The sequence below is a fragment of the Sceloporus undulatus genome, chromosome 6, assembly GCF_019175285.1.
Source record: "Sceloporus undulatus isolate JIND9_A2432 ecotype Alabama chromosome 6, SceUnd_v1.1, whole genome shotgun sequence".
Classification (NCBI taxonomy): domain Eukaryota; kingdom Metazoa; phylum Chordata; class Lepidosauria; order Squamata; family Phrynosomatidae; genus Sceloporus; species Sceloporus undulatus.
Genome location: NC_056527.1, coordinates 98,290,082 through 98,317,644, shown reverse-complemented (window position 1 = coordinate 98,317,644; position 27,563 = coordinate 98,290,082). Strand labels below are relative to the sequence as shown.

At 43.2% G+C, this 27,563-nt stretch overlaps 1 protein-coding gene across 1 annotated transcript; it reads right to left on the bottom strand.

Annotated features, from left to right (window-relative positions):
• On the bottom strand, positions 1-27,512 carry SPIB (Spi-B transcription factor). The gene is made up of 7 exons (XM_042473642.1): positions 27,493-27,512; positions 17,508-17,738; positions 11,461-11,488; positions 9,318-9,405; positions 5,821-6,008; positions 4,031-4,175; positions 1-1,773 (listed from the first exon to the last, which is right to left on the bottom strand). Exons 1-7 carry the CDS (start codon positions 27,510-27,512, stop codon positions 1,475-1,477), a joined length of 999 nt encoding a protein of 332 aa, XP_042329576.1. The 3' UTR covers positions 1-1,474.
• Positions 27,513-27,563: the final 51 nt, after the last annotated feature.

The following is a 27,563-nucleotide window of genomic DNA, read 5'->3' as shown; positions in this document are numbered from 1 at the left end:
CAAATTTAAAATAGCACAAATTCTTTTATTTGCATATATTACAATTTATACAAAATAGATCAATTTAAAAATATCAGATTTTGTACCAAACCCTTATCCCTCTCGAGATTTTTTTTAAAACCCATAGTATTAAATAAACATCTCTTATGTACAGTTTCAACACCTGGGCAGGTGTTTGTGGTCACACTGCCTCATCAAGCTGAGACAACTTTATTTCCCTGCATGAAAACCAACACCCTTCATTTCTAGTCAAAAAGTTTCCTTCTTTACAAATTAGTGGGCCAGGCCTTAGATTTGCTAGTCTGGAGGTGGCGATGATAGAGTTATTTTTGCTGCAACCCATATTCAAAAGCTGCCAAGCCAACTGCTATGGTCAGCACGCCTGCTCTCAAGTCACTTCAATGACTCAACTTGACTCTGCAATAAATGATGCACTACTTCAACTTGACTTGCAACTTGTATATTTTTAGTGACTTGCTGGCATTGTCAACTTTGAGCAGCAGGTAAGTTTGGGACATGTTTCTTGAATGGGAACAGCAAATGCATTAGGCAACATGCTTCAGGTGGAAGGATCCTTCTAAAGCTTTTCAAAAGCTTTAGAAGGCTTTTCTGGTGTGTACCGGTGATAGACTGTCCAGCAGACCTAATCCCCTGCCTCAGGCCCATTGCCTAACACGTGTGCTGTTCTCTTCCGTGGAACATGCCCTGCCTACATTTTTTTCTGTTAAAGTTGACTGCCAGATTTGAGACTCAACTTGAAACTTGACTTGAAACTTGGGAGTAGAAGACCTGAATACATCACAACCTACTCTCTTGTTGTCCCACAGTGCAGCCCTCATCCCATCAGCAGCTAGCCACACAAATCTTTTCACTTTGTGCTAACACTCTGTGCTGAATGCCTTGCTATTGAAATTAACCTTTCCCACCACCTCCTACCAAGGGAACCTTCTGTACTAGACCCCAGGAATATGATGGCCCCAATCAGCACAGGAAAAATTGGTCCTCTCCTGTTCCCTCCCCACCCCCATAGGCTTTCTGCCCACTCCTGCCCATGCTTGGAAAAGTTATTCTTTTTGGGGACCACAGCTCCCAGAATTCCTAAGATTATGGCATGCTGGCTGGGCATTTGGGGAACTGTGGTCTAAAAAAGTAGTTTTTAAATCAACTGCTGAAAGGGGATTTGAAAACTGTTGTCCAAAAAAGTAACTTTTACTAGCTCTGATCACATTATGTCCACTCTTGTTTGCCATGGTTCCTCCACTTTCTGCTCCGCCTCCAACTAAGGATCCAGGCATCTTCAAGCTGGGGCGTTTAAACCTTCTTTCTTGAGTTCTTCAATGGGCTTTCACCAGAGAGCAATTATTTGCACATAGCTTGGTTGGCAGAGACTAGATGAGGTTTCTGGGGGAAATTGAGAGCAGAGGCCAGTACATTAGTGACGTTGTCCCAGCCCCATATTCCTGGAGGAGGGAACTTAGGAGGAGGTTGACTGGCTCAACAGTGAGGTCCCAAATTGGTACGTGAGCTTCTTCTTCACTTTCCGGATCTCACCCGTCTTGCTATAATTCCGCAGGGCCCGGGCCATTTTCTGGTAGGTCATTTTCTTGCGGTTGCCCTTCTGCTGACCCCAGCGGTGTGCAAGGACCTCCTTGTGCTTAGAAGAGAACTGGAAGATGCCCGCCTCGCGCTGCACCCACCACACACATTCCTTCATGTCTCCACGTTCCAAGAGCTCAAACAAGAACTGGTAGAGGCGTAACTTCCGACGGGAGCCTGAAGGGGGAGACAAAAACAAGTTGCAAGCTTGTTGGTTCACAGCACCAGCGGCTGTTCACGTAAGAGGAGTCTGTCCCCATGAATTATAAACTATACAACTTATAGCTGCAGCTTTGCAGCTACAGGGTAGCATCGGTTCAAAAGAGTTGATTTCAGCCAATCATGAAAACTAGAATTTTTTGAAACTAATTTAAGGTGGCATGTTTTTGAAACATTATATTAAGAAAGAGTTTAATCATTTTTCAGGTCACTGTCTGGAATAGCACAGAGAAACAAGCAACAATTTACACAGGGATAAGGAACATGTGACTCTCCCAGATATTGTTGATGGAATGCCACTCCCATCATCTCATCACTTTCTGTGCTTCCTATTGCAGTCCAACAATATCTGGAAGCCTATATCTGCCTGAGAATTGAGGACTACCGGGGGGGGGGGGTACTCTGTGTCCCACCAGGGGTAGCAATATAAAGTGGGAGGGCATGGGAGAACGTTTTCTTGGCTATAGCACCCCGACTGTGGTATTCCCTGTCCTTGGAGGACTGACCGGCATCAACACTGGTTTCCTTCAAGCACCAAGCCAAAACTGACTCTCTGATAAAGGGTGGGATAGAAGAGTTTCATTAAATAAAACAAATCAATTCCACACCTCTGTTTTACTGTAACTATCAAAATCTTTGCCTTACTACCTTTGCTGGTGAACCCCCTACCTTGACTGAGAGTTCACACAGGCAGATGTGTTGTATGTCTCATTCTTTCTTGTCTGGGTTTGCAAATGCCAGTGGACACTCTCCACCTGTACATGTGGAAACTTGGAAATATGGAGCAGGAGAGGTGGCTGTCATCCAGCATGACCTCTGGCTCTGTTTTGGGGGTAAATGGGTCCCCACATGGTAGCAACATACTACAGACTGACCTACCCCTGACTAGCTCTTTTTTGCATGCTGTGTGAAAGAAACCACAGAAGAGGAATATCCCAGCATTCCCTGAGACTATATTTACGAAATGAGCAATATTTCCTTGCCCTGTCTTCTAAAGACGGAATGGAAAAAATCACCAGTTGTACAACAAATGCTTAGGTTTTATTGATAATTTGTTGTTGTTGTTAACCATCTTGGAGTCAATCTCAACTCATGGTGACCCTATGGATGAGACATCTCCAAGACTCCCTGTCCTCAACTATTCTTCTAAGTTCTTGCATATTCATACCCTTGAGTCCATCCGTCTAGCATGTGGTCTTCCTCTCTTTCTACTTCCTTTCACCTTTCCTAACATTATGGTCTTTTCTGAGTCTTGTCTTCTCATGATATAGCCAAAGTACGACAATCTCAGTTTAGTCATCTCTGCCATGAGGGAAATTTCAGGCTTGATCTGTTCTAGGACCCATTTATTTGTTCTTTTTGCTGTCACAGTATCCTCAGCACTCTTCTCCATCATCTCAAATGAACTTATTCTATTCTTGTCCATTATGTCTGCTAAATGTTTTGAGACCTGGTGTTTAGTGTTTGTATAAGCTCATGAACTTGACTTACTGACTCTATTCATTTTTCTGCTGCTCCAGAGAGTAGAACATGAATGGATTCAAAATACAAAGAAAAGAAGATTCAATCTAAAAATCAGGATGAAGGTGTTTTGATTTCTTTTGACTGCAAGAGCTGTTCGACAGCTGTTGCACTGGAGGATGGTGGACTCTCCATCTGCTTCAAACAGAGGTTGGATGGGAATCATTCAGGAGTGCTTTAGTTATACTGTATATTCCTGCATGGCTGGGGGTTGGATTAGATAGCCCTTGTGGTCCCTTTCAGCTCTAAGATTTTAGTATTTCAGTTCTTGTTTTGTGCCTGTAGTGCACTGGAGGTCTTCACACAGAGCATAGCTGAACTAACTCAAGACGGAGTGATGACCATCGATTTGGATGGCTTCAAAGGGAGACAAGATTCATTTATAGAAATACTGATACCACAGGCTAGCCGTCATTAGGGCTATACTGTATGTTATGACCAAGTATCAGAAAGCATGTTTGTGTTATATCAGGTGCTGGGGAACATGAACCAGTGGGTGCTACTGCACTCAGTGCCACAGTGCTTGTGGACATTTCTCTGTGCCATTGACTCTGCAGAATGCTGGTCTAGCGAAGCCTTTGGTCATATCCAGCATTGCTCTTTTTCTGTACAAGTCTGGACTGTGGCTGTTGATGCATATATTGCATGTCTCTGATTCTAACTTCCCAAGAAAGAATTCTGCCTCAGCACCCACCTGACTCAAACCCAGGTGATAGGTTTTCATCCAAATCACTGTCAGAAGAAACCTCAAGATTTCTACTATCCCCATGGAATTCTTCTTCTTCAGATGATGAGCTGGAGACATCCCTGGGAATAGGGTATTGGTCGTATATATAGGTCTATAAAGATCAAACCATGGAGAAGGTAGAAGGATGAAAGGTTTTTTAAATGTTCAGTTTATTCAAAACATGATTCTAACAAGCTAGGATGAAATTACACATTTCCACAAGAGTTGCACTCATGGATCACTCATCATTTTCTTTGTTTAAACTTGTGGCTCTCCAGATATTGCTGGACTGCAACTCCCATCACCTTTTACCATTGGTCAGGCTGGCTAGAGCTGATGAGAGTTGTAGTATGACGCCTTCTGGGAGAGGTCACAAGTTGTCCATTCTACTTTAAATTAAGCAATACCCTAATCTGTACAGCAAGGGGAGGAGGTTTTGAAATTTATTTTTATTTATTTAGAGTATAACCTCTGAATAAATAATAATTATAACCTGCCCTTCATCCAGAGCAGCTTAAAAAAATCATTAATTTATCAGTTTCCTGGTCTCAGGCTTACAATCTAAATAAGGTATGACATACAAGGAAAAGGGACAGCCTTTCCTTCTAGCACTTAGAATAGAGAACGTAGTCTTTCTTTTCTTTCTTTTTTTTTTAAAACAATTTTTATTGATTTCAGAAAAAAACAAAAATAAGAAACATAAACATGGGAGCAGCTTTCATCAGCCAGTGGGCCAAGGCAGAATGGAGTTGTGCTTGCCATTTAGGAATATAGGCACCCAATATCTACCATCATATATGTGTGTATGTGTCTTCAAGCTGCTTGTCGACTTACGGCAACCTCATTAATTTCATAGGGTTTTCTTAGGCAAGGAATATTCAGAGGTAGTTTGACTATTCCTTCCTATGAAATGTAGCCTGGTATCTGTTGGTGTCCCATAAAAGTATTAAGCAGGGCAGACCCTGCTTAGTTTCCAAGATCAGACAGGGTATTTAGGCCCTTATCTTTCCATATATCATTCTTTGAAATCTCATCTGCATTGCTGTGTATAATGCTACAGTTTAAAACTGGCTAGAAGTCTGAACAAGAGAATTGTGAAGTGCTGGCATGATAATGCAACATTTGGTTGAGAGTTCCTGCTTTTAATGTTTTTCACATTATGTGGGAAACTCCCAGTCCAATACCTAGTGTTCCCCACCCACCCCTTTTTTGGACCAGAAACCAGGAAGGACTTCAGTCCACTTTACAAAGCCATCTAAATTTTTTTATGGCCCTCCTTATAGAGCAGCAGGAGATAATCTATCCTAGACTACCTTCCATTCGCTACAGGAAAAGAACTTGACAATAAATCTAACCTGCCTACCTGCCTGACATCTTGTAGCAGAAGAGTGTCCACCTATTTGAACCCAACAGCAATGTTGGGGCACAGTGGAGGAAAAAGAATATTTAAACTTTTCTAACATACCACAGTTTACCCATCATCAAAACCATCCCATGCTCACCCTACTCAACTCAGATCCCTATGGGTTATCCAAACACCAACCATGGGGACAAATAGGCCCCCCTTTGCATTTTCTTCCCAAGAAATCTAGGGCTTTTAACACCCAGCAATTCTTTCTCTTAATCTATCTCACTCTTTATTCCCTTGTCTGAGAACCTTGGATTTCCTCTCTGTAATTCTTTGGACCCTACTCCCATAAAGCAGTCCTACCTATCTTCTCACTCACACCCTCTGTAAATCCACTACCCACAATTACCTGATTGTTGTACTCCTCTTTATACCCAAGGCACATATTTTGTGTAGGTATAATTTCATCTTGGCTATAGACAGCATCCAGAGACAGCTGGGGATAGGAGATGGGGACATTCTGCAGCTGGGCAAAGTGTCCTGTTTCAAAAGGATCATATCCAGGCTCTTGTATCCCAAGCCAGTTTAGGCAAGACTCTGAAAAGTGAAGCATTAAATGAGATAGAAGAATCTAAGTCAGAGTGATCTGGGTCTGAAGACCTCAGGATCACCATCTTATTCCATGGACATTTACAACAACAAGAACGGCAGAAGATTTGACCTCAGACATGATCAAATTTTGCTTCCAGATGCTTACAGGACCCTTAATGGGCGACGGGAAACTGGCCACAGTACCCCCAGAGCATAATTTGCATTCATATCTCCTGCTTGTTTAGAGCCACACATCTGCCCTTAACAAGCTACTCTGGGAGGCACAAGTCCAAGCTTAAGAGTACTTTTGTGGACATCCAGCCAGCATGGATACCAGCTATGTTGGCTGGGGGATTCTGAGAGTTGTAGTAAAAAAGTTGTTGTTGCTGTTATTGTTGTTGTTAAAGCAGAACATTTGTTTAAAAAGATAAAATCACTTATAAAACATATATTTTAAAACAGTACAACACCCCCAGGACATTCTTTAAGAACTTTCTGCTTTAAAAGCCTGTCTAAGCAAAAAGGTCTTAGCCTGGTGGTGAAAGGACAATAAAGAGGGAGCCATTCTGGTTTCCCTGGGAAGGGAGTTCCAGAGTCTAGGGGCAGCCATTAAGAAGGCCTTCTCTCGCGTCTCTCCCCACTCCCCCATATATAAGTAGACAAGTTACTGTACTTGCATAGCCTCTGGTTAAAACTATTTCCAGAGAGATAGTCATAATAGGCTGCTGCAGGAAAAGTCCTATGGCACTTTAAAGACTAATTTTCCAAACAGGTAGACGTGGGACACCAGTATAAGCTTACCAGACTGCAAGGGTGACCCATTCTGAACCCTGGTGCTCAGGCTCTAGCACTCAGTTCCCTTTCTCAGGTACAAGTACAGGGCTCCAGGCCACAAAGGGCTTTCTGTGTGTCTGAACAGCTGCAGCCTGGGTCTGTGCAAATATACATAACCCTTGTTTTGCATAGAGTGCAGCCAGGTGCAAACCTGTAGTCTTGCTTCTCCCCACAAGAGGGCATTGTTTTAAAAGACAATGCCAGGCAAGTGAGACATGAGATGAAGAAAGTGTTTAGTTTTCTTTCTATATTACATAGCAGGCAAAAAGGGGATAGACAGGTTAAATCCTATACCAATAGAAAATTGATTTCTGCAAGTGTGGATCCTGATGCAGGCAAAACCTCATCATCCACACCAGAACTTGGAAAAGTTACTCTTTTTGGACTGCAGCTGCCAGGATCCCCTAACTGGCTTTGCGTGGTAGTCCAGGTTTTTACAGGCTCTGATCCATTTACAAGATAGAAATATCAGCAGGCATGGAGGAATCCAAAGGTTTACAGAGGTACAAAGTGTGCGGAAAGGACAAATAATTTCAGTGAGACAGGATATTCAGCATGCTGTAGTAGTTTGAGTATCAGACTACAACTCTGGAGACCAGGGTTCGAACTCCTACTGAGCCATGAAACCCACTGAGTATCCTTGGGCAAGTCACACTCTCTCAGCCTGGGAGGGTGGCAATGGAAAACCCCTGTGAGAGAAACAAGAAAACGCCATGAAAGGTTCACCTTAGGGCTGCCTATAAGTTAGAAATGACTTGAAGGCACACAACAACAAATAGTGCTTAGCACTGAAGAAAGACTGCTCCAGAGCCAGGCATTTTGGTCTTACTGGTGTTCCTCTTCTTTGTAGAGCAAGAGTGGACTACTGTGGAAGAGTGGAGGACCGCAATGTAGCAGGAAAGTCTACTAGCCCACAGCTGAGTGGTTTATTGCTCCCCCTAGCCATAACCAGCATTGCCACTGGCTGGGGATTAGTGGAGCCGTAGATTCCAACACGGCATAGTGGTTTCAGTGTTGGACTAGGGCTCTGAAGACCAGGATTTGAATCCCAGCTCAGCCATGTAAACTCACTGGGTGACCTTGCACAAGTCACACACTCTCAGTCTCAGAGGATGGCAACGGCAAACCCTTTCTGAAAAAGCTTGTCAAGAAAACCGCATGATAGGGTCGTCGTAAGTCAGAAATGACTTGAGGGCACACAACAACAACAAAGTTCAGCACATGCAGAGGGCATCCCTTGGGTTGGTGAGTTGGACTAGAAAACTAGAGTTGTCAAATTAGAAGCAACTCAATCCCTGGGATTTCTGAACCCAAGCTTGAGACCTAGGGATGGCCCTAGTGAGGTTATGGGGCAGAGCCTGGTGATGTAGTTAAGCAATATGCGTTAAGCAACAATCACTCATAGCTTGTCATACACTCACACTCACAGGATTGAACCTATTTTCCTGGTTGTAAATTAAGTGTCTTTGCAAACTGCAACACTTGGTTAAAATCAATTAACGTTTGCAAAGCACAGCAAGCTAGAAGGCTTTTTGTCTGACTGGAGGCTTGCATGCTGCCTTATCTCTCATCCAGAGCTAATCCCATGAAAAGAGGAGGACATGAGCCCTGCCTGTCACCTAGAGGTGACTTACCAGGACTGGGAACTCAGGGCAATACCTGGAGATCTGCCAGCTCTAAGGAAAACCCAGCTTTAGATATTTACTCTGGGTGACTGGGAGCCACTCACTATCACAGCCTCACAAGGTTGTTGAGAGGATAAAGTGGCAGGGAGACCCTATATATCAGGCTGAGCATTTTTGATGAAGCACTGGATGGAAGGAAGCAAAATACACACAAATATATGCAGGCCAACGCTCCAGCATTGCCACACTTCCTAACACAGGCACCTCAAAGGAAAACCACACCAAGGATGTGGCAGGGAGTGGGGGGCTGGGAGGTGGAACAGAAGCACATGTACAGTAAGTTGCATCAGAGTCAATTTGTCCTGCGGCATTGTTACCAAAGAGCCTGATTACCTAAGGATTGGATCATTGTCATTATCTTCCTTTAGGTGCCTTCTAGCTCCTTGGAGAGCACCAGGGCCACCAAACTGGTATCTCTCCCTCTGTAAAAATAATCAAATGTGCATATCTGTGGCAGACTCTCACTAGGCCTTGAAGTCAGTCACCAAGTACATAACTTAATCCAAATTGCGCAAGCAACGGGTGAGCCAGCAGTCATGGGGGAGGGGGTGCCTCTTGTGTTGCAGACTGCATCTATACAGGAAGGCATGCAGAGGAAAGACTCTTCTCCAGAGGGCTGAGCAAGTGTGTTGTATGCAAATCCACAAGCATGAAAGCAAGAAATTAGATGTATCAAGCATCTTCTCCAAAAGTAACTTTTCCAAACTTTGTATGTTTGCAGCTCCAACACCTGGTTTCACACCTCTTACATCTACTCCTTCATCCCTGTTACCCCAGTAGCCACAGAATGCCTTACCTGGGGAGTTCTCAGAATCTGTAATGCAGGGGGGAAAGGTGGGTTCTTGTTTACATGAGTCCATGTCGTAGATGCAACCATTGGAAAACTGCAAAGCAGAGAGCGAGTTGGTGAGCAACATTAAAATGTGTCTCAAGCATTCACCCCAATTGGGGGGGGGGATACAAGAGTCCCCCCAAGGTACTTGATCAGCTTTATTCCAACAACAACACATTTCCTGTTTGGACTGTAACTCCCAGAATTTCCCAGCCAGCATGGCTGTGGAGAGCTAAGGGGTTCTGGAAGCTGTCGTTCTAAAAACAAACTTTCCACACTTTTAATTGGCTCCTAAAAGACACTGCCACAATCACTTCCACACTGTTAGGTTCCCCCCCCCTCCAGAGGTTATATCCTCCAGTGTAATGCCTGGTCAGTCCTTCTCTCTCCCTTTGCCAACACATTTTCTCTCTTTGCCACCTCGTTTTTCCTCTCTCCCTTTTGATTCCACCCATCTCGCTCCTCTCTCACCTATCACCCTACTTTCTTCTCTAACACCTCTCTCCTCCTGCTCCCTGCTCATTTTCCATTCTTGCTTCTTACTCCCTTCACCCAGACACAGGTCACACACCATTATCCTCTCTGCCATACCTTTTCTTTCTTTCTCTCCCACCTTCTGCCACTAGTGGAGTCCTGGTGACACAGTAGAATCATAGAATCATAGAGTTGGAAGAGACCACTAGGGCCATCCATCCAGTCTCTGTTTAAAGACCTCCAAAGGAAGGAGACACTATCACCCTCCGAGGGAGTTTGTTCTACTGTCGAACAGCCCTTACTGTCAGGAAGTTCCTCCTAATGTTCAGGTGGAATCTCTTTTCCTGTAGCTTGCATCCATTGTTCCAGGTCCTGTTCTCTGGAGCAGCAGAAAACAAGCTTGCTCCCTCGTCAATATGACATCCCTTCAAATATTTAAACAGGGCGATCATATCACCTCTTAACCTTCTTTTCTCCAGGCTAAACATCCCCAGCTCCCTAAGTCGTTCCTCATAGGGCATGGTTTCCAGACCCTTCACCATTTTTGTCGCCCTCCTTTGGACATGCTCCAGTTTCTCAATGTCCTTTCTGAATTGTGGCGCCCAGAACTGGACACAATATTCTAGGTGGGGCCTGACCAAAGCAGAATATAGTGGCACTATTACTTCTCTTGATCTAGACACTATACTTCTATTGATGCAGCCTAAAATAGCATTGGCCTTTTTAGCTGCTGCATCACACTGTTCACTCATGTTCAACTTGTGGTCTACTTGGACTCCTAGATCCCTTTCACACGTAGTTTCATTCAGCCAGGTGTCACCCATCCTATATCTGTGCATTTTATTTTTCCGCCCTAAGTGCAATACCTTACATTTCTCCGTGTTGAATTTCATTTTGTTAGTAGTTAAATGCCTGTACTGCAGCCACTCACAAACCACAAGGTTGTAAGTTTAATACCAGCCAGGGGCTCCAGTTCAACTCAGCCTGGCATCTTTCTGTAGGTCACTAAAATTAGTACCCAGCTTGTTGGGGGCAATTAGCTTACACTTTGTAAACTGCTTAGTGCATCAGTAAGTGGTACAGAAATGTTCTTGCTATTAATATTCTCGTCTCTTTCTGTCACCCCCTTTCTCTCTCCCTGGCCCCCCTTTCTCTCTCTCTCTCTCTCTCTGCCACACCTTTCATCTTTTTTCCATCTTCTGTCACTCCTTCTCACTCCCTTTTCTTTATCTATCCCCCTTCTCATCCCCTCTTCTCTTTCTACTACCCCAATTCAGTGGCATACATAGGGATGTGAAGGGAGTGCAGTCTGCACTGGATGACACCCAGAAGAGGGGTGACACAGAGGGGAAGGGGGAGAAGGAGTTAGCATGCCCTTCCATGCTTCAACACGCCAGTTTCCCTCACTTCTTTTCCTTCTTCCCTCTGCCACCCCCTTCTCATTCCCTCTTTCCTTATCTCCATACCCAGGAAGCTGCTGCAGAAGAGCCAGAATGCTCCTGACATATTGCTCTTGCCTGCTTGCTTGCAGTCAGCCTTTGAAAATAGGATATGGGCCACTATTTGCCCATCCCAACTTAAGTCTCTGGAGACACCCTCCACAGAATTCAAAATTCCTAGGCCATCTACTTACCATGTATCCATATTGGGAGCCCTCAAATCTGCTAAGAGAAAAAGAAAATAAGTGAACATAGATGCTGCCCATTTGAAATCTCTTCTTCCCCATATCCTATAGAATCCTGGGTTTTGTAGTTTTGTGAGGCACCAGCACACTTTGGCAAAGAAAGCTAAGTCTTGTCAAACTTCAAATCCCAGTATTCCATAGGATCTATACTGCAGCACTTAAAGTGGTGCCAAACTGCATTATTTCTACAACGTCGAAGCACCATAAGACGCCAGCCAATGGGGTGAAATCATAAGAAAAGAGATTCCGTCTTAATATTAGAGAACTTCCCGATGCAAATGGACACCCACTCCTACTTTTCACCCAATGGAGACAAATGGACATATACAATTTGATCAGTGAAAAGCATGCGTCCCGCCCGTTTCAGAGCTTTCTGCGAATTAGTGCAAACCAAAAGTAAAAATAATCCCCAGATATCCATCTTTTGCAACCTCAGATCAGTTGTGTCTTTAACCAATTCTTCTAAACTTTGATAAGCATTCTAGGGACTTGTCTTCTTTTAAATTCACTTATTTTCTGGTAGCAGATAGGAAAATAAAAAGTGTGAGAATATTGATGTGTCCAAAAGTTGGATGGCCATCTGTCAGGAGTGCTTTAGTACAACAAAGGATTGGACTAGATCAGTGTTTCCAAAATTCTGGTCTTCCAAATGTTTTGGACTTCAGTTCCCAGAATCCTTGACCATTGACAAAGATGGCTGAGGCTTCTGGGAGCTAAAGTCGAAAACAGCTGGAAGACCAAAGATTGAGAACCATTGGATCTTTGGTATACCTTCCAACTCTATGAGCATTATTGTAATCCAGAATTTTAGGCTAATATTGGCACAGGGAACTAGGAAAGCCAAGAAGTCCTGTTCTACTCCTGAGAAGTGTGGATAGTTCTGCAAGACATATTCTACCAATGTGGATGGGGATACTGCAAGACATGCACATGGATGGGGTCACCTTCTCATCATTCAACAGACACTGGTGATGCTGAGCTCAATCCTTAACTAAGCTAGAATGATTTCCATCTATTGATCCTTAAATGCTGCATTTGAAGCCATCATAGCTGGAGAACCAGGAGGGATCTGAAGGTGGGTCTACTATGTCTGGGGCCAATTTTGCAGAGTTTGGGGCTGAAAATGGCCAAAAAAAGTAAATAATTATCAGGGACCCAGGGGTCTTGTAGAGGGCTAGAAATGGAGAGGGGGTTGGATGCATCTGGAAGGTCACAGTTTTCCCACACCTGTTGTAGTGCAACACTAACATACATGTTTGATTTTAAAGTGGTATCTCTAAAATCTGGTGGCAAGCTATATGTTGGTATTGGATTCAGTTTTAAATCTGTAATAGTTGACATCAGGAAATAATACTATTCTGTAACTGCACTAGAGACATTTGTCCAAAATACACAGCAGAAATAATCCGGTTTGAGACCACTTTAACTGCCCTGGCTCAGGGCCAGAGAATCCTGGGAATTGTAGTTTATTGTCGCAACAGAGCTCTGACAGAGAAGGCTAAATGTCTCACAAAACTACAGTTCACAGAATTCCCTAGCATTGAGCAATTTCTCACTCATTTCTTTAAGAGCAGTCCATAGTTTTTCATGATCTTTGCTGTAGTCTATAAAGCACATGCTGATTTTCTTTTGGAATTCCCTGATGTCTAGCACATATTTTCAAATTGCAATGTGATCCATAGTGCCTCGTCCTTTCCTGAACCCATTTTGTGCCTCTAGAATTTCTTGTTCCGTATGTGGCAGGAGTCTTTGCTGCAGAATTTTGGGCATGACTCTGCATGGGAAATGAATGCAATGGCTCAATAGTTACTGCAATCTTTTGTGTCTCCTTTTTTGGGGAATGTATACTGGTCTTTTCCAGTCTGTGGGCCATTGTTTTGTTTTCCATATTTGTTGGCAGATTTTAGTTAGAACTATAGTGAATTCTGTCTCTAGTCACTGTAGCAGTTCTATTGATATGTCGTCTGTTCCTGGTATTTATTCTTCCCAATTGCTTTGACTGCAGCTTTCACTTCGCTTTCCAGATTATGAGGTTCATCTTCATATGATTCCTCTTCCCGTGTGTTTAATTTAATACCTGGTGCAAAATGAGGGGATGTACAAGGTCCTGAACTCTTCAGAGAAGAAGGCTGTAGATCTGACCCTCACTGAGAAATGGCAAGCTGTGCTTTCATGTCACCTCCCAAGATCAGATAGTCCTGGTAGCTAAAAGCCAGAGCTTAGAAAGATTTATTTTTGGGTTTTGCAGTTCCCAGAATCCTCTATCCAACATTGTCACAGATCATGCTAGCTTGGGGATTCTGAAAGTTATAGCCTGAAAAAGTACAATTTTCCAACTTCTATTATAAGACAGGCTAGAATAGTGTTCGTGCAAAGGAGCAACCAGTTGTAGAGAAAGACTCCACATAAGTAAAGGACTTATTATAAGCAAGGCCCTCTTCATGAGGAGGAATTTCCCCTGAATATCTGCAGCAACCTGCAGCTGATAATACGTGAGGACTATGAGAACTCATGTCTACCTTACTAGCCTATTTTACTTAGGCTAGTCTTACTAAGTACGCTGTACAAAAGTTTATGCTGCATACCTTTTTCTCCCAGTTACCCTCAAAGGTACTACTAGAGTCATTTGAATGCTGATACAGACTGACACTGCTATATCTGAATATTACTAAGGACGTGTTATTGAAACAACCTTGGTCCATTCTAGGTCTTGTTTCCATTCATCCTGAGTAACCCCCTTAGCTCTACAAAACCCTTCTATGTTAGACTTTTTACTCCCTCTGGATTCTCTTTTTGGGGTTTACCTTTGCCTGGATGCCTACTCTCTATTTGAGCCCTACTGACCTAGCAAAGCCACCCCAAGACATTTTGTTGTATGAAGCAAAGGAGAACATAGCACCTCTATTCATTCTATGTACAGAAGCCAACTGGACTGCCAGTAAGGCCTTGCTTCAACATTGGGGATGAAATAGGGTCTTCTATCACACCTGAGAAAAACAGGCCAGTTTAGAGGAATGCTGTGTAGGGCAGACTGTGTGACTGCCAATGACACCTTCAATGTCTAACCCCTGATGTGACTGACTCACTTTGCCACATGATAGGACCAGACTTGCAGCCTAGACTTTTAGAAGGTCTTCCCTGTGCTGCTTTCAGGGCCTAGCCAATCTTAGTCATGCCTGAATGAGGGGCTTGTCTACACTGTGTGTGTGTTGTGTGCATTCAAGTCATTTCTGACTTATGGCAACCCTAATGCGGACCTATTGTGGGGTTTTCTTGGCAAGATTTGTTCAGAGGTTTGCCACTGCCTTCCCCTGAGGCTGAGAGCCTGTGACTTGCCCAGTGGGTTACATGGCTGAGAAGGAATTTAACCCTGGTCTCCAGAGTTGTAGCCCAATGGTCAAACAAACAGCTTCAAACCACTACACCACACTGGCCCATCTACACCACAGAATGATAATGCTATTATTCTACTTTGCTCGCTATGGAATCCTGGGGTTTGTAGTTGCTATATGCCCCTCTTTAAATGCCAGTCCCAGGATTCCATAGGACAGAACCATGACAGTTAAAGTGGAACAATAGTACTATCTTTCTGTATTGTGGATGGGCCACTAAGACATACAGTTGTTGTTGAATGCCTCCAAGTTATTTCTAACTTATGGCAACACTAAAGCAACCCTATCATAGGGTTTTCTTGACAAGTTTCTTCAGAGGGGGGTATGCCATTGCCTCCTCTGAGGCTGAGAGACTGTGACCACCCAGTGGGCTTTTATGCTCGACGCTAACCCTGAGAGTCACAGTCCGATACTCAACCCACTACACCATGCTGGCTCCCATAGGACTTAAATCGCTGGTGTGAAATCAGCTTTGAGGAGGGCGGATGTTTTCACACAGAAGGTGCACTCAACCCCTAACACACCACCCTCCTCACAGTCACACTCTTGTGAGCGAGGAAATATTCAAATCTAATTTTCCTCACCTTTGCAGGCCTCAGGTTTTGCATAACAGGCAAAGGGAGGGGAAGGAAAGTAAGAGGGAGAAAGGGGGAGAGAAAGTCCAAAACACCGTTTCTAATCAAGAAGGAATGGCCAAGCCATTGGGATGAGGTGACTTAAAGCAGGATTGCCTCCACTTTTGAAGGGGCCAAGGCTCCAAGCTTTTCAGATGTTGCACAAGAGAGCAGGTCCAACAGCTGAAGAGTCCTTCTCCTCCCCAATCCACATGTAGACTGCATCCACACTGGAGAAATGATCTGGTTTGACACCACTTTAACTGCCTTGGCTCAATGCTATTCACTTCTGGCTCCAGAATTGAATAGCATTGAGCCAAGGCAGTTAAAGTGGTGTCAAACCAGATCATTTCTCCAGTGTGGATGCAGCCATAGATGCAATGGTGGGAAAAGGTATACCTGTAAAAATGTCTCTCTGGTCTGTACCATTCTGTACAAAAGCCTGGCCTGAAAATACTTTTGGCAAGCAACCTACCTCTGAGGGAAAGCCCCTAGATATTGGCATTTCCTAGAGTATCCACAAGATACTGCTATTTTTCTTGTCAGTCCAGCTAATGAGAAGTTCAGTTCCAGAAATCTCTGCAGCTAGTTTCACATATTGCCCCCAAAACCACTGAAATATGCTGAAACCTATGAAAATAAAAAAAGTAAATACCATCTACAGAGTAATTGGAGAGATATCTCCCTTTTCTTTCTTGTAGACTGTCTTGCTTCCAGGAAGGCCATTGATATATTTATATATCAGTGGCCTTTTATATACTGTATATAAACCAAAAGGATATAAACACTTTTTTTTTTAAAAAAAAATAACTTTTTAGTTTTTAATTAGCTTTATAACTGATGGCTTTTAATGTTCTTGTAGGGAATGGCTCTCAAATGGTTTCATCATGATAGGCTTCTGGAGCGCATTAACACATCAAACCATGAAGGCCGCCTTATCCAATCTAGGGATTGATTGATTGATTGATTGATGGAATGATTTAGTCTACTGACCACTTCAGAGGAATGGCCCAAGCGTCTCAGCCCATGCCTTCCTCTGAAACTCCAAATCCCTCAAGTTTTCTCAGAAACCCCAAAGTTGGAGCAAGCAACCCTCGCCCCACTTCCAAAACTTTTCCTGACTCCCAGTTCCCAGCTCTCTCCTCCCCTTTCGAGCCAATGCCTTTTCTCAGGAATTGCAGGGTAGAGTGAGGAGAAGATTTTGGGGGGGAATGTTCCAAGAAACGCAGGGGAGGTGCATCTTTTGAGTATCTCACACACACCGCTAGTAAGCCCCCACGCCTGACTCTGCAGTGCAAGAGACATGTACTCTGCACACATTCAGAGGCCACTCTGTTATAGAATCCCAGAGTTTGGAAGAGAGACATCAGAGGCCACACCATCAAAGCAGCCCCAAGAGATGGACACCCAACCTCTGCTTAAAAACCTCCAAAGAAGGAGGCTCCACCATTCTGCAAGGGAGGCAGCATATTCCACTGTGGAACAGCTCTTGGTGCCAGAACGTTCTTCCTAAGGTTGAGGTGGACTCTCTTTTCCTGAAGTTTGCACCAGTTACTCCAGGTCCTATTCTCTGAAGCAGCAGAAAACAAGAAGAAAAAGGGATAGTTATGAAGAATAAGAGGTGAAGAAGAAGAAGAAGAAGAGAATGTTAAAGAAGAAGAAAAGAACACTTAAGAAGAAGAAGTTAGAAAGAAAAGAAGGAGGTTAAGAAGAAGGGGGAAAAAGGGAAGGCGAAGAAGAAGAAGAGGAGGAGGTTAAGCAAAAGAAGAAAAAGAAGAGAAGGCTAAAGAGGAGGAAGAGGGTCGGGGAGGTTAAGAAAAAGAAGAACAAGAAGAGGAGGGAGGTGAAGAAGGCTGCAGAGAAGGTGAAGAAGTGCTAGGCTCTCCCTGTGTAAGTGAGCTGAGTCCCTCCTTTCTTTAAAGGAGAGGAAGAGATCCCAAACTCTCCCTTGTGCCTCCCTCCCCAAGGAAGCCCTCTTCTTATCACTCACTGCTGCGGGTAGTCGACGTCCAGCATCCTGGCTCCAGGCGAGGAGGAGGAGGGCTGGGGCGAGGCAGAAGGAGAGAGCCAGTCGATGCCACTGGGGCTGCAGGCAGCTGCTTGCCGCGGGGGGGACTTATATAGCGTTGCCTGGAGGCGGGGGGCAGGCCCTGCTCTGATCTCACCCTGAAATTCCCCCTCTGGGGAGGCGGGCCTGGCCTTGCGCAAGGAGGGCTTGCCACTGCCAGGAAGGGGGCAGCAGGAGGGATGGCACTCAGGTGGCACACTCTTTTCCTGCTTTTAGCCAGGAGAGGGGAAAGGGATGAGAGGGTGGGGCTCCTCTTTTCTCATCCCACCCCTAAGAACATTTCCAGCAGCCAACCCAATCTTGCCAGGTTAAAAAGGTTTGCTTCTCTCCAAAGTGACCCAAGACTTGGACCCAGAAACTGAAAAACATCCCTGCAAAAGCAAAGGGGTCTGGGAGCACCTTTGAGAGTCACTCAAGAATGAAAGAAGCTGGTCAAAGTCTGCTGCTAGATCCCTTTCTTTGCCTGCAGGAAGACAGGAAAGAAAAGTTGCCCACTTTGGTGTGTTGGTGTGTGTGCGTGCGTGTGAGAGAGACAGAGAGAATCTATCTATCTATCTATCTATCTATCTAGTCAGAATATATATATATCAAGTCAGAAACTACTTGGAAGGCACACAACATACATACATACATACATACACCACAAATATATGCATCACAAATATATGCGCACGTGTGTGTGCAACATTTGCAGTGTGTGTGTGTATGTGTGTGTGTATATATATATATGCATGTAAGTGTGAGTGAGGGATGAGGATTATTTTTAAATTGTGATTGAACTCGGTGTAATTTTTATTGTTTTTTTCCAATGTTGTAACCCATCTTGATTCCTTGTGAAAAGGCGGGCTAGAAATAAATCATATTATTATTACTATTATTATTATTATATTTGTGGTATACATGTATGTGTGTGTAAGTGTGTGTGTATATTTGTGGTGTGCGTGTGGTTTCATGCCTACAAGTCGTTTCCAACTTCCAGTAACCCTACCATGGGTTTTTCTTGGCAAGTTTCTTCAGAGAAGCTTTGCCATTGCCATCCTGAGGCTGAGACAGTGTGACTTTCCCAAGGTCACCCAGTGACTTTACATGGCCAAGCCGGGATCTGAACCCTGGTATCCAGAGTCCTAGTCCAATGCTCAAATCACAATGTCATACTGGACCATAGATAGATCGATAGATAAGAGTGTTTTTATGAGGGACAGCTGGCATGGCGTAGTGGTTTGAGTATTGGACTAGGACTCTGGAGACCAGGGTTTAATTCCCCATTTGAGCATAAAAACCCATTGGATGACTTTGAGCAAGTCACACACTCTCAGCCTCAGAGGAAGGCAATAGCATACCCCAGGGACATAGCCAGGATTTTAGGAAGGGGGGGGGGGTCCAGACTAAGTGCCACCATTATAATGGGGCTTGGGTACAGCGGCGCAGCAGCACATACCATTCATTTTTCTAATGGAAGGGGGGGTCTGGACCCCAAGATCCCCCCCCCTTGGCTACGTCCCTGCATACCCCCTCTGAACTTGCCAAGAAAACCCCATGATAGGATCCCCAGAAGTCAGAAACAATGTGAAGACACACAACAATTTTTATGAGGGCCAGACAAAATGCCATGAAAGTGTGCCAGCCTTCAAGTTCCTCAGATCTCTTCATCAGGCAAGGGGCAAGCAAAAGAGGATGTTGTGCTTGTTTCCTGATGCAATCAATGGGACCTGAGAGCAGTTTAGTCTGGATCCAATCTCAAAAGTTCAAGCCTCAATCAAGTACCTTGGTGTTTATTTAAGGAGTAAGACCCATTACTTTTTGTGAGGCTTGCTAACTAGTCAGTCATGGATCAGGCAGACTTGGGAATAACTCAGCTCTCCAGATGTGGGGCTGCATGTCCCAGGAGCCCTAGCCAGCACAGCCAGTGATGAATGCTGGGTGTTGCAATACCTTCAGCAACATCTGGAGGGCTTGCACAATTCCTGCATATAGGTGAAAGATTGAAACAGAAGACATAGTCCTACTTAGTTTAATGGGATTTACTCCTCTGTACGCATATGTATTTAGCTGTGTATTTTTAAAGCCATAGGCCAGCAGGATAATCTTTGTTACTATCTAATCCTATATACATCAGAAACAAATATAACCCTGCTGGACTATGGCTATAAAAATATACAAATAGCAGGCAGTTAGCAGCTTTTCAATCTTGTGAAAATTTGGTTGATTCCAAGGTACTACACAGGTGTCAGACTGGATTTTATATGTGGTTGTATATGGTAAAGGATCAGGTTGGAAAGAGATTATCAGATTCCTGGCCAACAATAATCCAGTAGCCAAGGGGAACTAGAACCCAATTTAAAAGCAATTGTCCAAATAAAAATTGATTGTGAGTCAAATGGACAACTTAGCAGAAGATTTCTTAGCTGAAATCATGTAGCCCTCCAAATGTTGTTGAACTGTAACTCCCAAAGAACCCCAGCCAATGGTCAGAGATGCTGGGCACTACAGTCCACCATTTTAAAGGCTGCATGTTGCCCACCACATCCTCAAAGACTAACAGTTTTTTCATGCCATATGCTCTTGTGGAGTACAATTAAGCTCAGAAAATGCTATTTGTTTATGCCATAAATGTGTTATCCCTTCAGGTGACACAAATCTCTATTGCTGTTTTCTGCAATCACAGGTTAACTTAGCATTTCCACAGGATAAAGCAGAAGTGGTAAATTTTTGACCTCCCAGAGGTTTTAGACTTCAGCTTTCAAAGGTTCCAGCTAGAATGGCTAATGATATGTAGAGATCTTGTAGCACCTTAGGGACTAAATGAAAGAATGAATTTTCAGTTAGTCTCAAAGGAGCTACAAGATCTCTGTACATACTGATTCTACAATTAAATTCGACAAATAAATGGAGATCTTGAGTAGCTCTACAGTTGCAAGGCAATTAAATTACTTCCAAAACGAATAAAAGTTATTCCACTCCACTTTACATAGAGCTGGAAATCTTCAAGTAAGTGGGCAGATCTCTTTCCTACCCAGCTGAGCGTATAACTCTAAAACTTGCCAAGAGCAGCTTCAGCTCAATACAAAAGGCATAATCTAAATGTGTGTCTATGTGCCTTCTATCACCCCTCGATTTATGGTAATCCTGTTAATTTCACAGGATTTTCTTAGCCAAAGAATACTCAGAGGTAGTTTTGCCAATTCCTTCCTCAGAAATGTAGCCTACCTGATGTTTGTTGGTGGTCTGCTATACAAGGGGTAACCAAGGCTGATTCTGCTTAGTTTCCATGATCAGACAAAATCTGGTGCCTTTAGGGTATTTAGACCTTCAACTTAGCTGGAAATCACTGCCTATCTAATAAAATCACATTCCAAAGCATGTTGGGAAAGAAAAGAGATAGAGCAGAGGGATAGCTCTGCATGATGCTTATAAACAAACTTGCAACCTTTATTGGGAATACCTGCACAAGTTCAGCAAGCTTTGGTCTCAGGAAATTTTACAAATGATAGGCTGGAAAACAGAGACAAATGATTTTGAGTGAGTTTCCATCCAGCAACCACAACCACCAGCCTTGGAACTGGGTTTACATGACAATGGGTGGAATTTGAACCCTGGTGCCAGTGATTTTTGAAATTATAGATGCCATTTGTACTTATTTATGACATTTTGCTTCACTTTCTTTATTCATTGCTTTGTGTACATGTGTTTCCCTTTCTGCTGTTGTGTTTCGTTTTCAGCTTCTTACACATGGACTCCAATTACAGTTTGAGCATTTTGTTAAAATAGTTTGCAAGCCACTTTGAATGCTTTTTTAAAAGAGTTTTTTCCTTAAAGAAATAATTTTCATCCTATCCTTCTTCTAATGGTCAAGGTATTGGGTATTCAGGAGCCAGCATGGAGTAGTGGTTTGAATGTTGAATTCATAGGGTTCAGCTCCCGCTTGACCATGGAAACCCACTCGGTGACCTTAGGGAAGTCACACACTCTCAGCCTCAGAAAACCCTGTGATAGGTTCAACTTAATGTCACTGTAAATCAGAAACAACTTGAAGGCACACAACAATGGGTATTCCGAGAGGTTTTTTTAAAAAACTTTGTAAACTTGTAAGATACATTAGCCCAGGACAGAAGAATTTTTGGATTTCCCAATGTTTTGGACGACAACTCCCATTGCCCCTTACTATGGCTATGCTGGGTAGGTCTAAAGGGTAAGCCAGAGGGGCCCAAGGTGACTAACTAACTAAATGGAGATTCAAAACCAGGGTCTCCCAGGTCAAAGTCCAAAACTATGCTAGCTCATATCTACCACTCTGTATCACTTAACTACTGTAATGCTCAAGAGAGTGCCCTTCTTCCAACTGTTTCCCCCTCTGCAGGTTATAGCTGTGGGGCCAGGGTCAAAACAGGGGCATTGTCTCCCATGAAATTTTCCTTCAGTTCCCAAATTTCTAGCATTGTATTAATTTAAAACTTCACTAGAGCAATTAGAAATACAGTTCAGGCTCCAAAGAAATGAGGCAGGGAAGGTTACCAAGGGAATGTGACCACAGTAAATATTAATAGTCCTAGGTATAAACAATTTTCAGTACCTCTGCAATGCAAGATACTTGGGGATGGAAGGAAAACTTCATTGGGGAGAGGTGTAGAATTCTTATACTGTAGACTGAGCATGATGTAGTGGTTTGAATGGTGGGACTAAGACTCTGGAGATCAGGGTTCAAATCCCCACCCAGCCATGGAAACCCACTGGGTAACCTTGGCAAGTGACACTCTCTCAGTCCCAGAGTAAGGCAAAGGCAAACCCTCCTGAACAAATCTTGCCAATTAAAAACCCCATGAAAGCCTTAGGGTTTTATAAGTTTGAAACAACAAGAAAAAACTTATTGGGGGGGGGATGACTACATTTTGGTCCTCTGTAGCTAGACCCCTGTCCTTTTTAAATCAATCCCTGCCCCCAGCACACTCACATCTCCATTCTAGATAAGAAATCCTTTTGGTAAAAGACCCCATACAGAGCACAGTGTTGCTTCCTACAGTGGGACAATATACAAAATATCCATCACAATGAAGATGTGGATTTTCATTCCTTATCTTGTCCATCTTCACAACATTACTATGAGGTGGGCCCTTATTGTTCTCCAGCTACCTCCAACTTCTAAAGTTAAGATAGCAGGCAGCTAGAAAGAAAAAAAAAACCAGGTTGCAACTCCCTTTTGTGACCAGCTTGCCTTGTGCCCTCACTTCTGTTTTGTATGTTCCAGAATAATTTAATTTTTAGAGGAATTGAGTTGTTCCTAGTTCCTGTGTTTCCCCCTTTAAAAATCTGAACTAAAAAAAGCTGCTGATTTAGCTGTTTAGTGGAGTTTTTACAGTTAGGCAGCTTGGAAAGGAAGCAGGACACAAAACAGTGAAAACAAAATGATCAGGGAACAGTGCCCATTTTATAGGCAAAATGTTAAGATAAAATATGCTGGACAGTCCTGAAGCCAGAAGGATAGCCTCACATGTTACAAAATGTGTATGTGTGTGTGTGTGTAGGGGGGGGGGATAGACCCATTAAATACACTTGCATTTTCTGCCTGATGTCATCATGTGAGCTTTTACATTTCACACACACTAGAAGCTAGAAATGCAAATGCATTCAACTGCAAAAATCATCTAGTCTGCAACTGGATGTCTGCTCAATCTTGTATCCAAAGGATAAAGCTTCAACTTTGTTATTGTTGTTGTGTACTTTCAAGTCATTTTCAGCTTATGGCGACACTAAACTAAACCCATAATGGGCTTTTCTTGGCAAGATTTATTCAGAGGTTTGCCATTGCCTTTCCCTGAGGCTGAGAGCATGTGACCTGCCTAAGGTCACCCAAGTGGGGTTCCATGACCCTGGTCTCCAGAGTCCTAGTCCAATGTTCACACTACTATGCCATGCTGGCTCTCAAAACTTTCAACTAGTCCTCAAGAAATCTTATGCCATTGCCATCAGTTGCCATGTGGCTGTCGGTTTTTCAAAGAACATGCTCAGGAGGAGGCAAATCCTTGCAAGATTTGTTACCCTCCCCATCCTAGAGGTGGGCACAGCCTGATACTCCCTCCCCCAATATCTGCATCAGCCTGATGAGGAGAGCTCACGTGAGGACAGGCAATCACAGACTTGCGAAAGAATCCAAAAGACGGTTATCTCCTTTGGACACCTTTCTCGGGTATCTGTGCTGGCCTGACTCCCTTCATCCGGACTGGGGGAGGGACCTTACTCAACAGCAGGGTGAGGAGGAGATGATCCCAGAAGTGCCTTCACTATTTTCTCTCTTGCATTCTGTCTTTCTCTTTCCTACCCAACTCCTTGCTCAATTTTATCACAATGGGCAACCTAGTTTCAACAGGCTTGCAAGGGGAGCAAGGCAGAAAGATGGTACAACTAATGCCGTAGTCAGGGAGCTGCAGGTGGCCAAGTTTTTAAGCACGAGCATTTTAAAACCCCACCACTAGAAAACCCAATTCCTATTTGAAGTTCACACACATGCATAAACATACAGTACATCATAACTCTGTTGCACTATAAAGCAGCAGAGATTTAGGACTGCAAGGGACCTGTGACTAAATCTGAAGATTAGTTTTCTTAAATAGAGTAAACCCATTTTATGAAAGTGTGACTTTACAGTGGTCCCTCCACATTCCCTGGGGTCAGAGTGAAGGATCCCCATGAATGTGAAAAAACATAAATAAAAAAACTATGCATTTTATCTAAAAGAACATCTCTCTAGGTATTTCCAGGTCCTCCAGTGCAACTCTATGGTCAACATCTGCCAAAGGTTGATCATAGAATCATGCTGAAGGACCTATAAATGCCTAGAGATTTCTCTAGGAATGTCTAGGTCCTCCAGCACAACTCTATGATCATCTTCTGGCAGTTGTGCTGGAGGATCTAGAGATTTCTAGAGGGAACATAAAAGCACAAAGAATCAAATCCGCAAAGGTCAAAGCCACAAATGTGAAGGAGCAACTGTATTAAATTCTCACTGAATCAATGAGTCTACTGTAGTTGGGGAAGGGGACAAACAGCTGTACTCCAGCCACATTCCTAATTTCTATTAAAGCAGTACATTTATTAGATGACTGAGCTAGTCACTTATACTTTGCCTTACTCTACCTCATAGGATTGTTATAAATATTAAATGGGTTGGGAAAATGAGGCACAATGTGTATCATTTTGGCATGACATTGCAAAGGGCCTTCTTTGTTGTGGCACCCCAGTTCTAAAAATCACTATACCACACTGGTTGTCACAGGTGCTATTGATCAGAGGGCCATCTGGTTCAGAAAAACAAAGGATGTCAGCCTGTCTTATTGGACTTCATTTGGCATAAAACATAAGAATACAGTGGTGCCTCTGGTTACGAAATTAATTCGTAACGCGGCCGCTTTCGTAACCCGAAAAGCCTTCGTAAGCCGAATTGCCATAGGCGCTAATGGGGAAAAGCCGCGATTCCGTGCGAAAAAGCCGAAAAAAAGCACCAAAAGTTTTTTCATAACCCGAAAAAACATTCGTAACCCGAAACAATAATTCCCTATGGGATTTTTTCGTATCCCGAAAATTTCGTAACCTGGGTATTTCGTATCCCGAGGTACCACTGTATGTATGTATGCATGTATGTCGGCACATGTGGATAGAGAAATGTTTACCTTCCCCAGGTACTGCGACCCCATCTCATTTAATTTACACCAAGACATACACTGCTCCCTCTGGTTACGAAATTAATTCGTTCCGCGGCCGCTTTCGTAACCCGAAAAGCCTTCGTAAGCCGAATTGCCATAGGCGCTAATGGGGAAAAGCCGCGTTTCGTGCGAAAAAGTGCCGAAAAGCACCAAAAAAATTTTTCGTAACCCGAAAAACATTCGTAACCCGGAACAATTATTTCCAATGGGATTTTTTCGTATCCCGGAAATTTCGTAACCTGGGTATTTCGTATCCCGAGGTACCACTGTACTGCAATGAAACATGGAAAATGACTTCTATCGGCTTCAGGTAAGTTAACCACAGCCTAACATGCATTAAGTTAAATCTCTACCAGACTACTGTAATATGAATCCCATTATGGGAGAAAGGCGCGACATAAATCCTTGGAATATATATATATATATATATATATACTTTCTCTGTGTCTGCCCTTGAATTCCACCAAGACACATACCAGAGTCCTTTGTTATTTCAGATGCCATCTTCCTCTCCCACACATTCAATTCAAGGTGTGAGTTTTTACCTCGGGTGCATCTATACTGTAGAAAACATGCCACTTGACACCACATTAACACCACATTAAGTGCTGTAGCATCATCCTATGGAACCCTGGGATTTGTAGTTTTACAAGGTCTTTAGCCTTTTTGCCAGTGTTTGTGTCTCACAAAACTACAAATCCCAGAATTTTGTAGGATGGAGCCATGGAAGTTAAAGTGGTGTGAAACGGCATTATTTTGAGTGTAGATGAACCCCTTTAAAGCTCAAAATAGCTTGGGACCTGGCAGCCTGGACTAGTGTCTCCTGTATCAAAGTGGTTTTCCTCTAAGATCACTTGATGCACCTCTGCCTTCTAAGACATGGCTGGGGGCAACACAACAGGAAGCTTTTTCAGTGTGGTTCCTAATATGTGGAATACTTTCCCCCAAGGGATGAGATTATCTTCACCTTTGTTTGTAACTGCTGACATATGAAGTTAGTGTTTGATTCTACCTTTGCTTCTTTGGATTTTCATTCTTTGCTCCTGCTTTGAATCTGCAATTTGTGTTCCCAGGATCTGCTATTTTCATTTCTGGTTTCATATTTTGGAGTGAATCCTTTGCAGAGGAGCAGGAGAGATGTGAGGGTGCACTTTTTTGCATGCGTGAACATACATCCCAGAGTTGTAACTACTGTACTCTGCAGGAGCAATATGAATCTTGTAGCACCTTAAAAGGTTGAGAACAATTATTACAGAATAAGCTTTTATGGACTACAGTCCACCTAATTCGATGCACCTATCCCAAGGCAACACAATTACTGGTTCTGATGAGATTTGAATTTGTATCCATTTAGCACATCTGCAAGCCTTTTTATAACATACTTTAGGGTAACAACTTGTATTTGTATCGTCATGATGTGCAAACTGACAGCAGGCATTAAAGAAATGATTAGGAGTAATTTATGGTTTTCCTTATCTCATTCTGCAAGTGCAAAAGGAGGTGATAATGAAACTTGGGATGTACAGAACACAGTGGGAACATTACAATGGAGTCAGAGGGACATTAAAAAATGTAATCAGTATCTACAACAACCATCTTAACCTGTGCCCTCCAAATGTGGTAGACTACTACCCCTGTCACATGGTCATTAGGCTGAGGATGATCTGGACCTAAAAACCCAATCCAATTTTCCATGCATTTCAAATGCCTTCTTTTTATCTAGACTTTTCTTTAAAACTAGCAGGATGCAGAACTTGCCCATAAGAAAATCAAATTTCAGGATTACCACAAAATAGCTGGCAGATGCACCAATACAAGAAATGTTCCAGTGTTTCAGGGCATGAGTAGTCTCACATGGATATCTGAACACAGAAGTGCATACATGAGAAAACAGATACACATTAGGAAGAAAAGAAAAAAATCTGGAGCACTGGTACTAAATTCTCACTCATCCAGAGCCACTTTTCAATATACAATGACATGCTCAGCCCTCTTTGTTAATCTAAATACTTTGTTCCACTGGCAATTCATACATGTCCTCACTCTCTCCCTCTCAGTTTGCAAACTCAAGGAGCTCTGACATCCAGTCCTAAACCTGCTAGGCACCATCTTGGGTGCACTTATTTTGAACTGCACACCATGCATAGAGTGTTTTATCCATCCTATAAAACAACAGACCTGCATATATAAATCACAGTCATATATTCACTCACCTGCTTTCCATCATACACATAACGCCATTTGTTGAATGGATACTGATACCACAATTTTTCTTGGAATAAAG

Bases quoted from the DNA above. Each gene is read 5' to 3' on its own strand.
- SPIB (XM_042473642.1), bottom strand. From the start codon at position 27,512: ATGTGTATGATGGAAAGCAG. The intron at 17,739-27,492 runs GTGAGTGAATAT...CCTTCCTGGCAG, and splicing joins ATGTGTATGATGGAAAGCAG to TGGCAAGCCCTCCTTGCGCA. The intron at 1,774-4,030 runs GTGGGTGCTGAG...CTCCCCCTTCAG, and splicing joins ATCACCTGGGTTTGAGTCAG to GCTCCCGTCGGAAGTTACGC.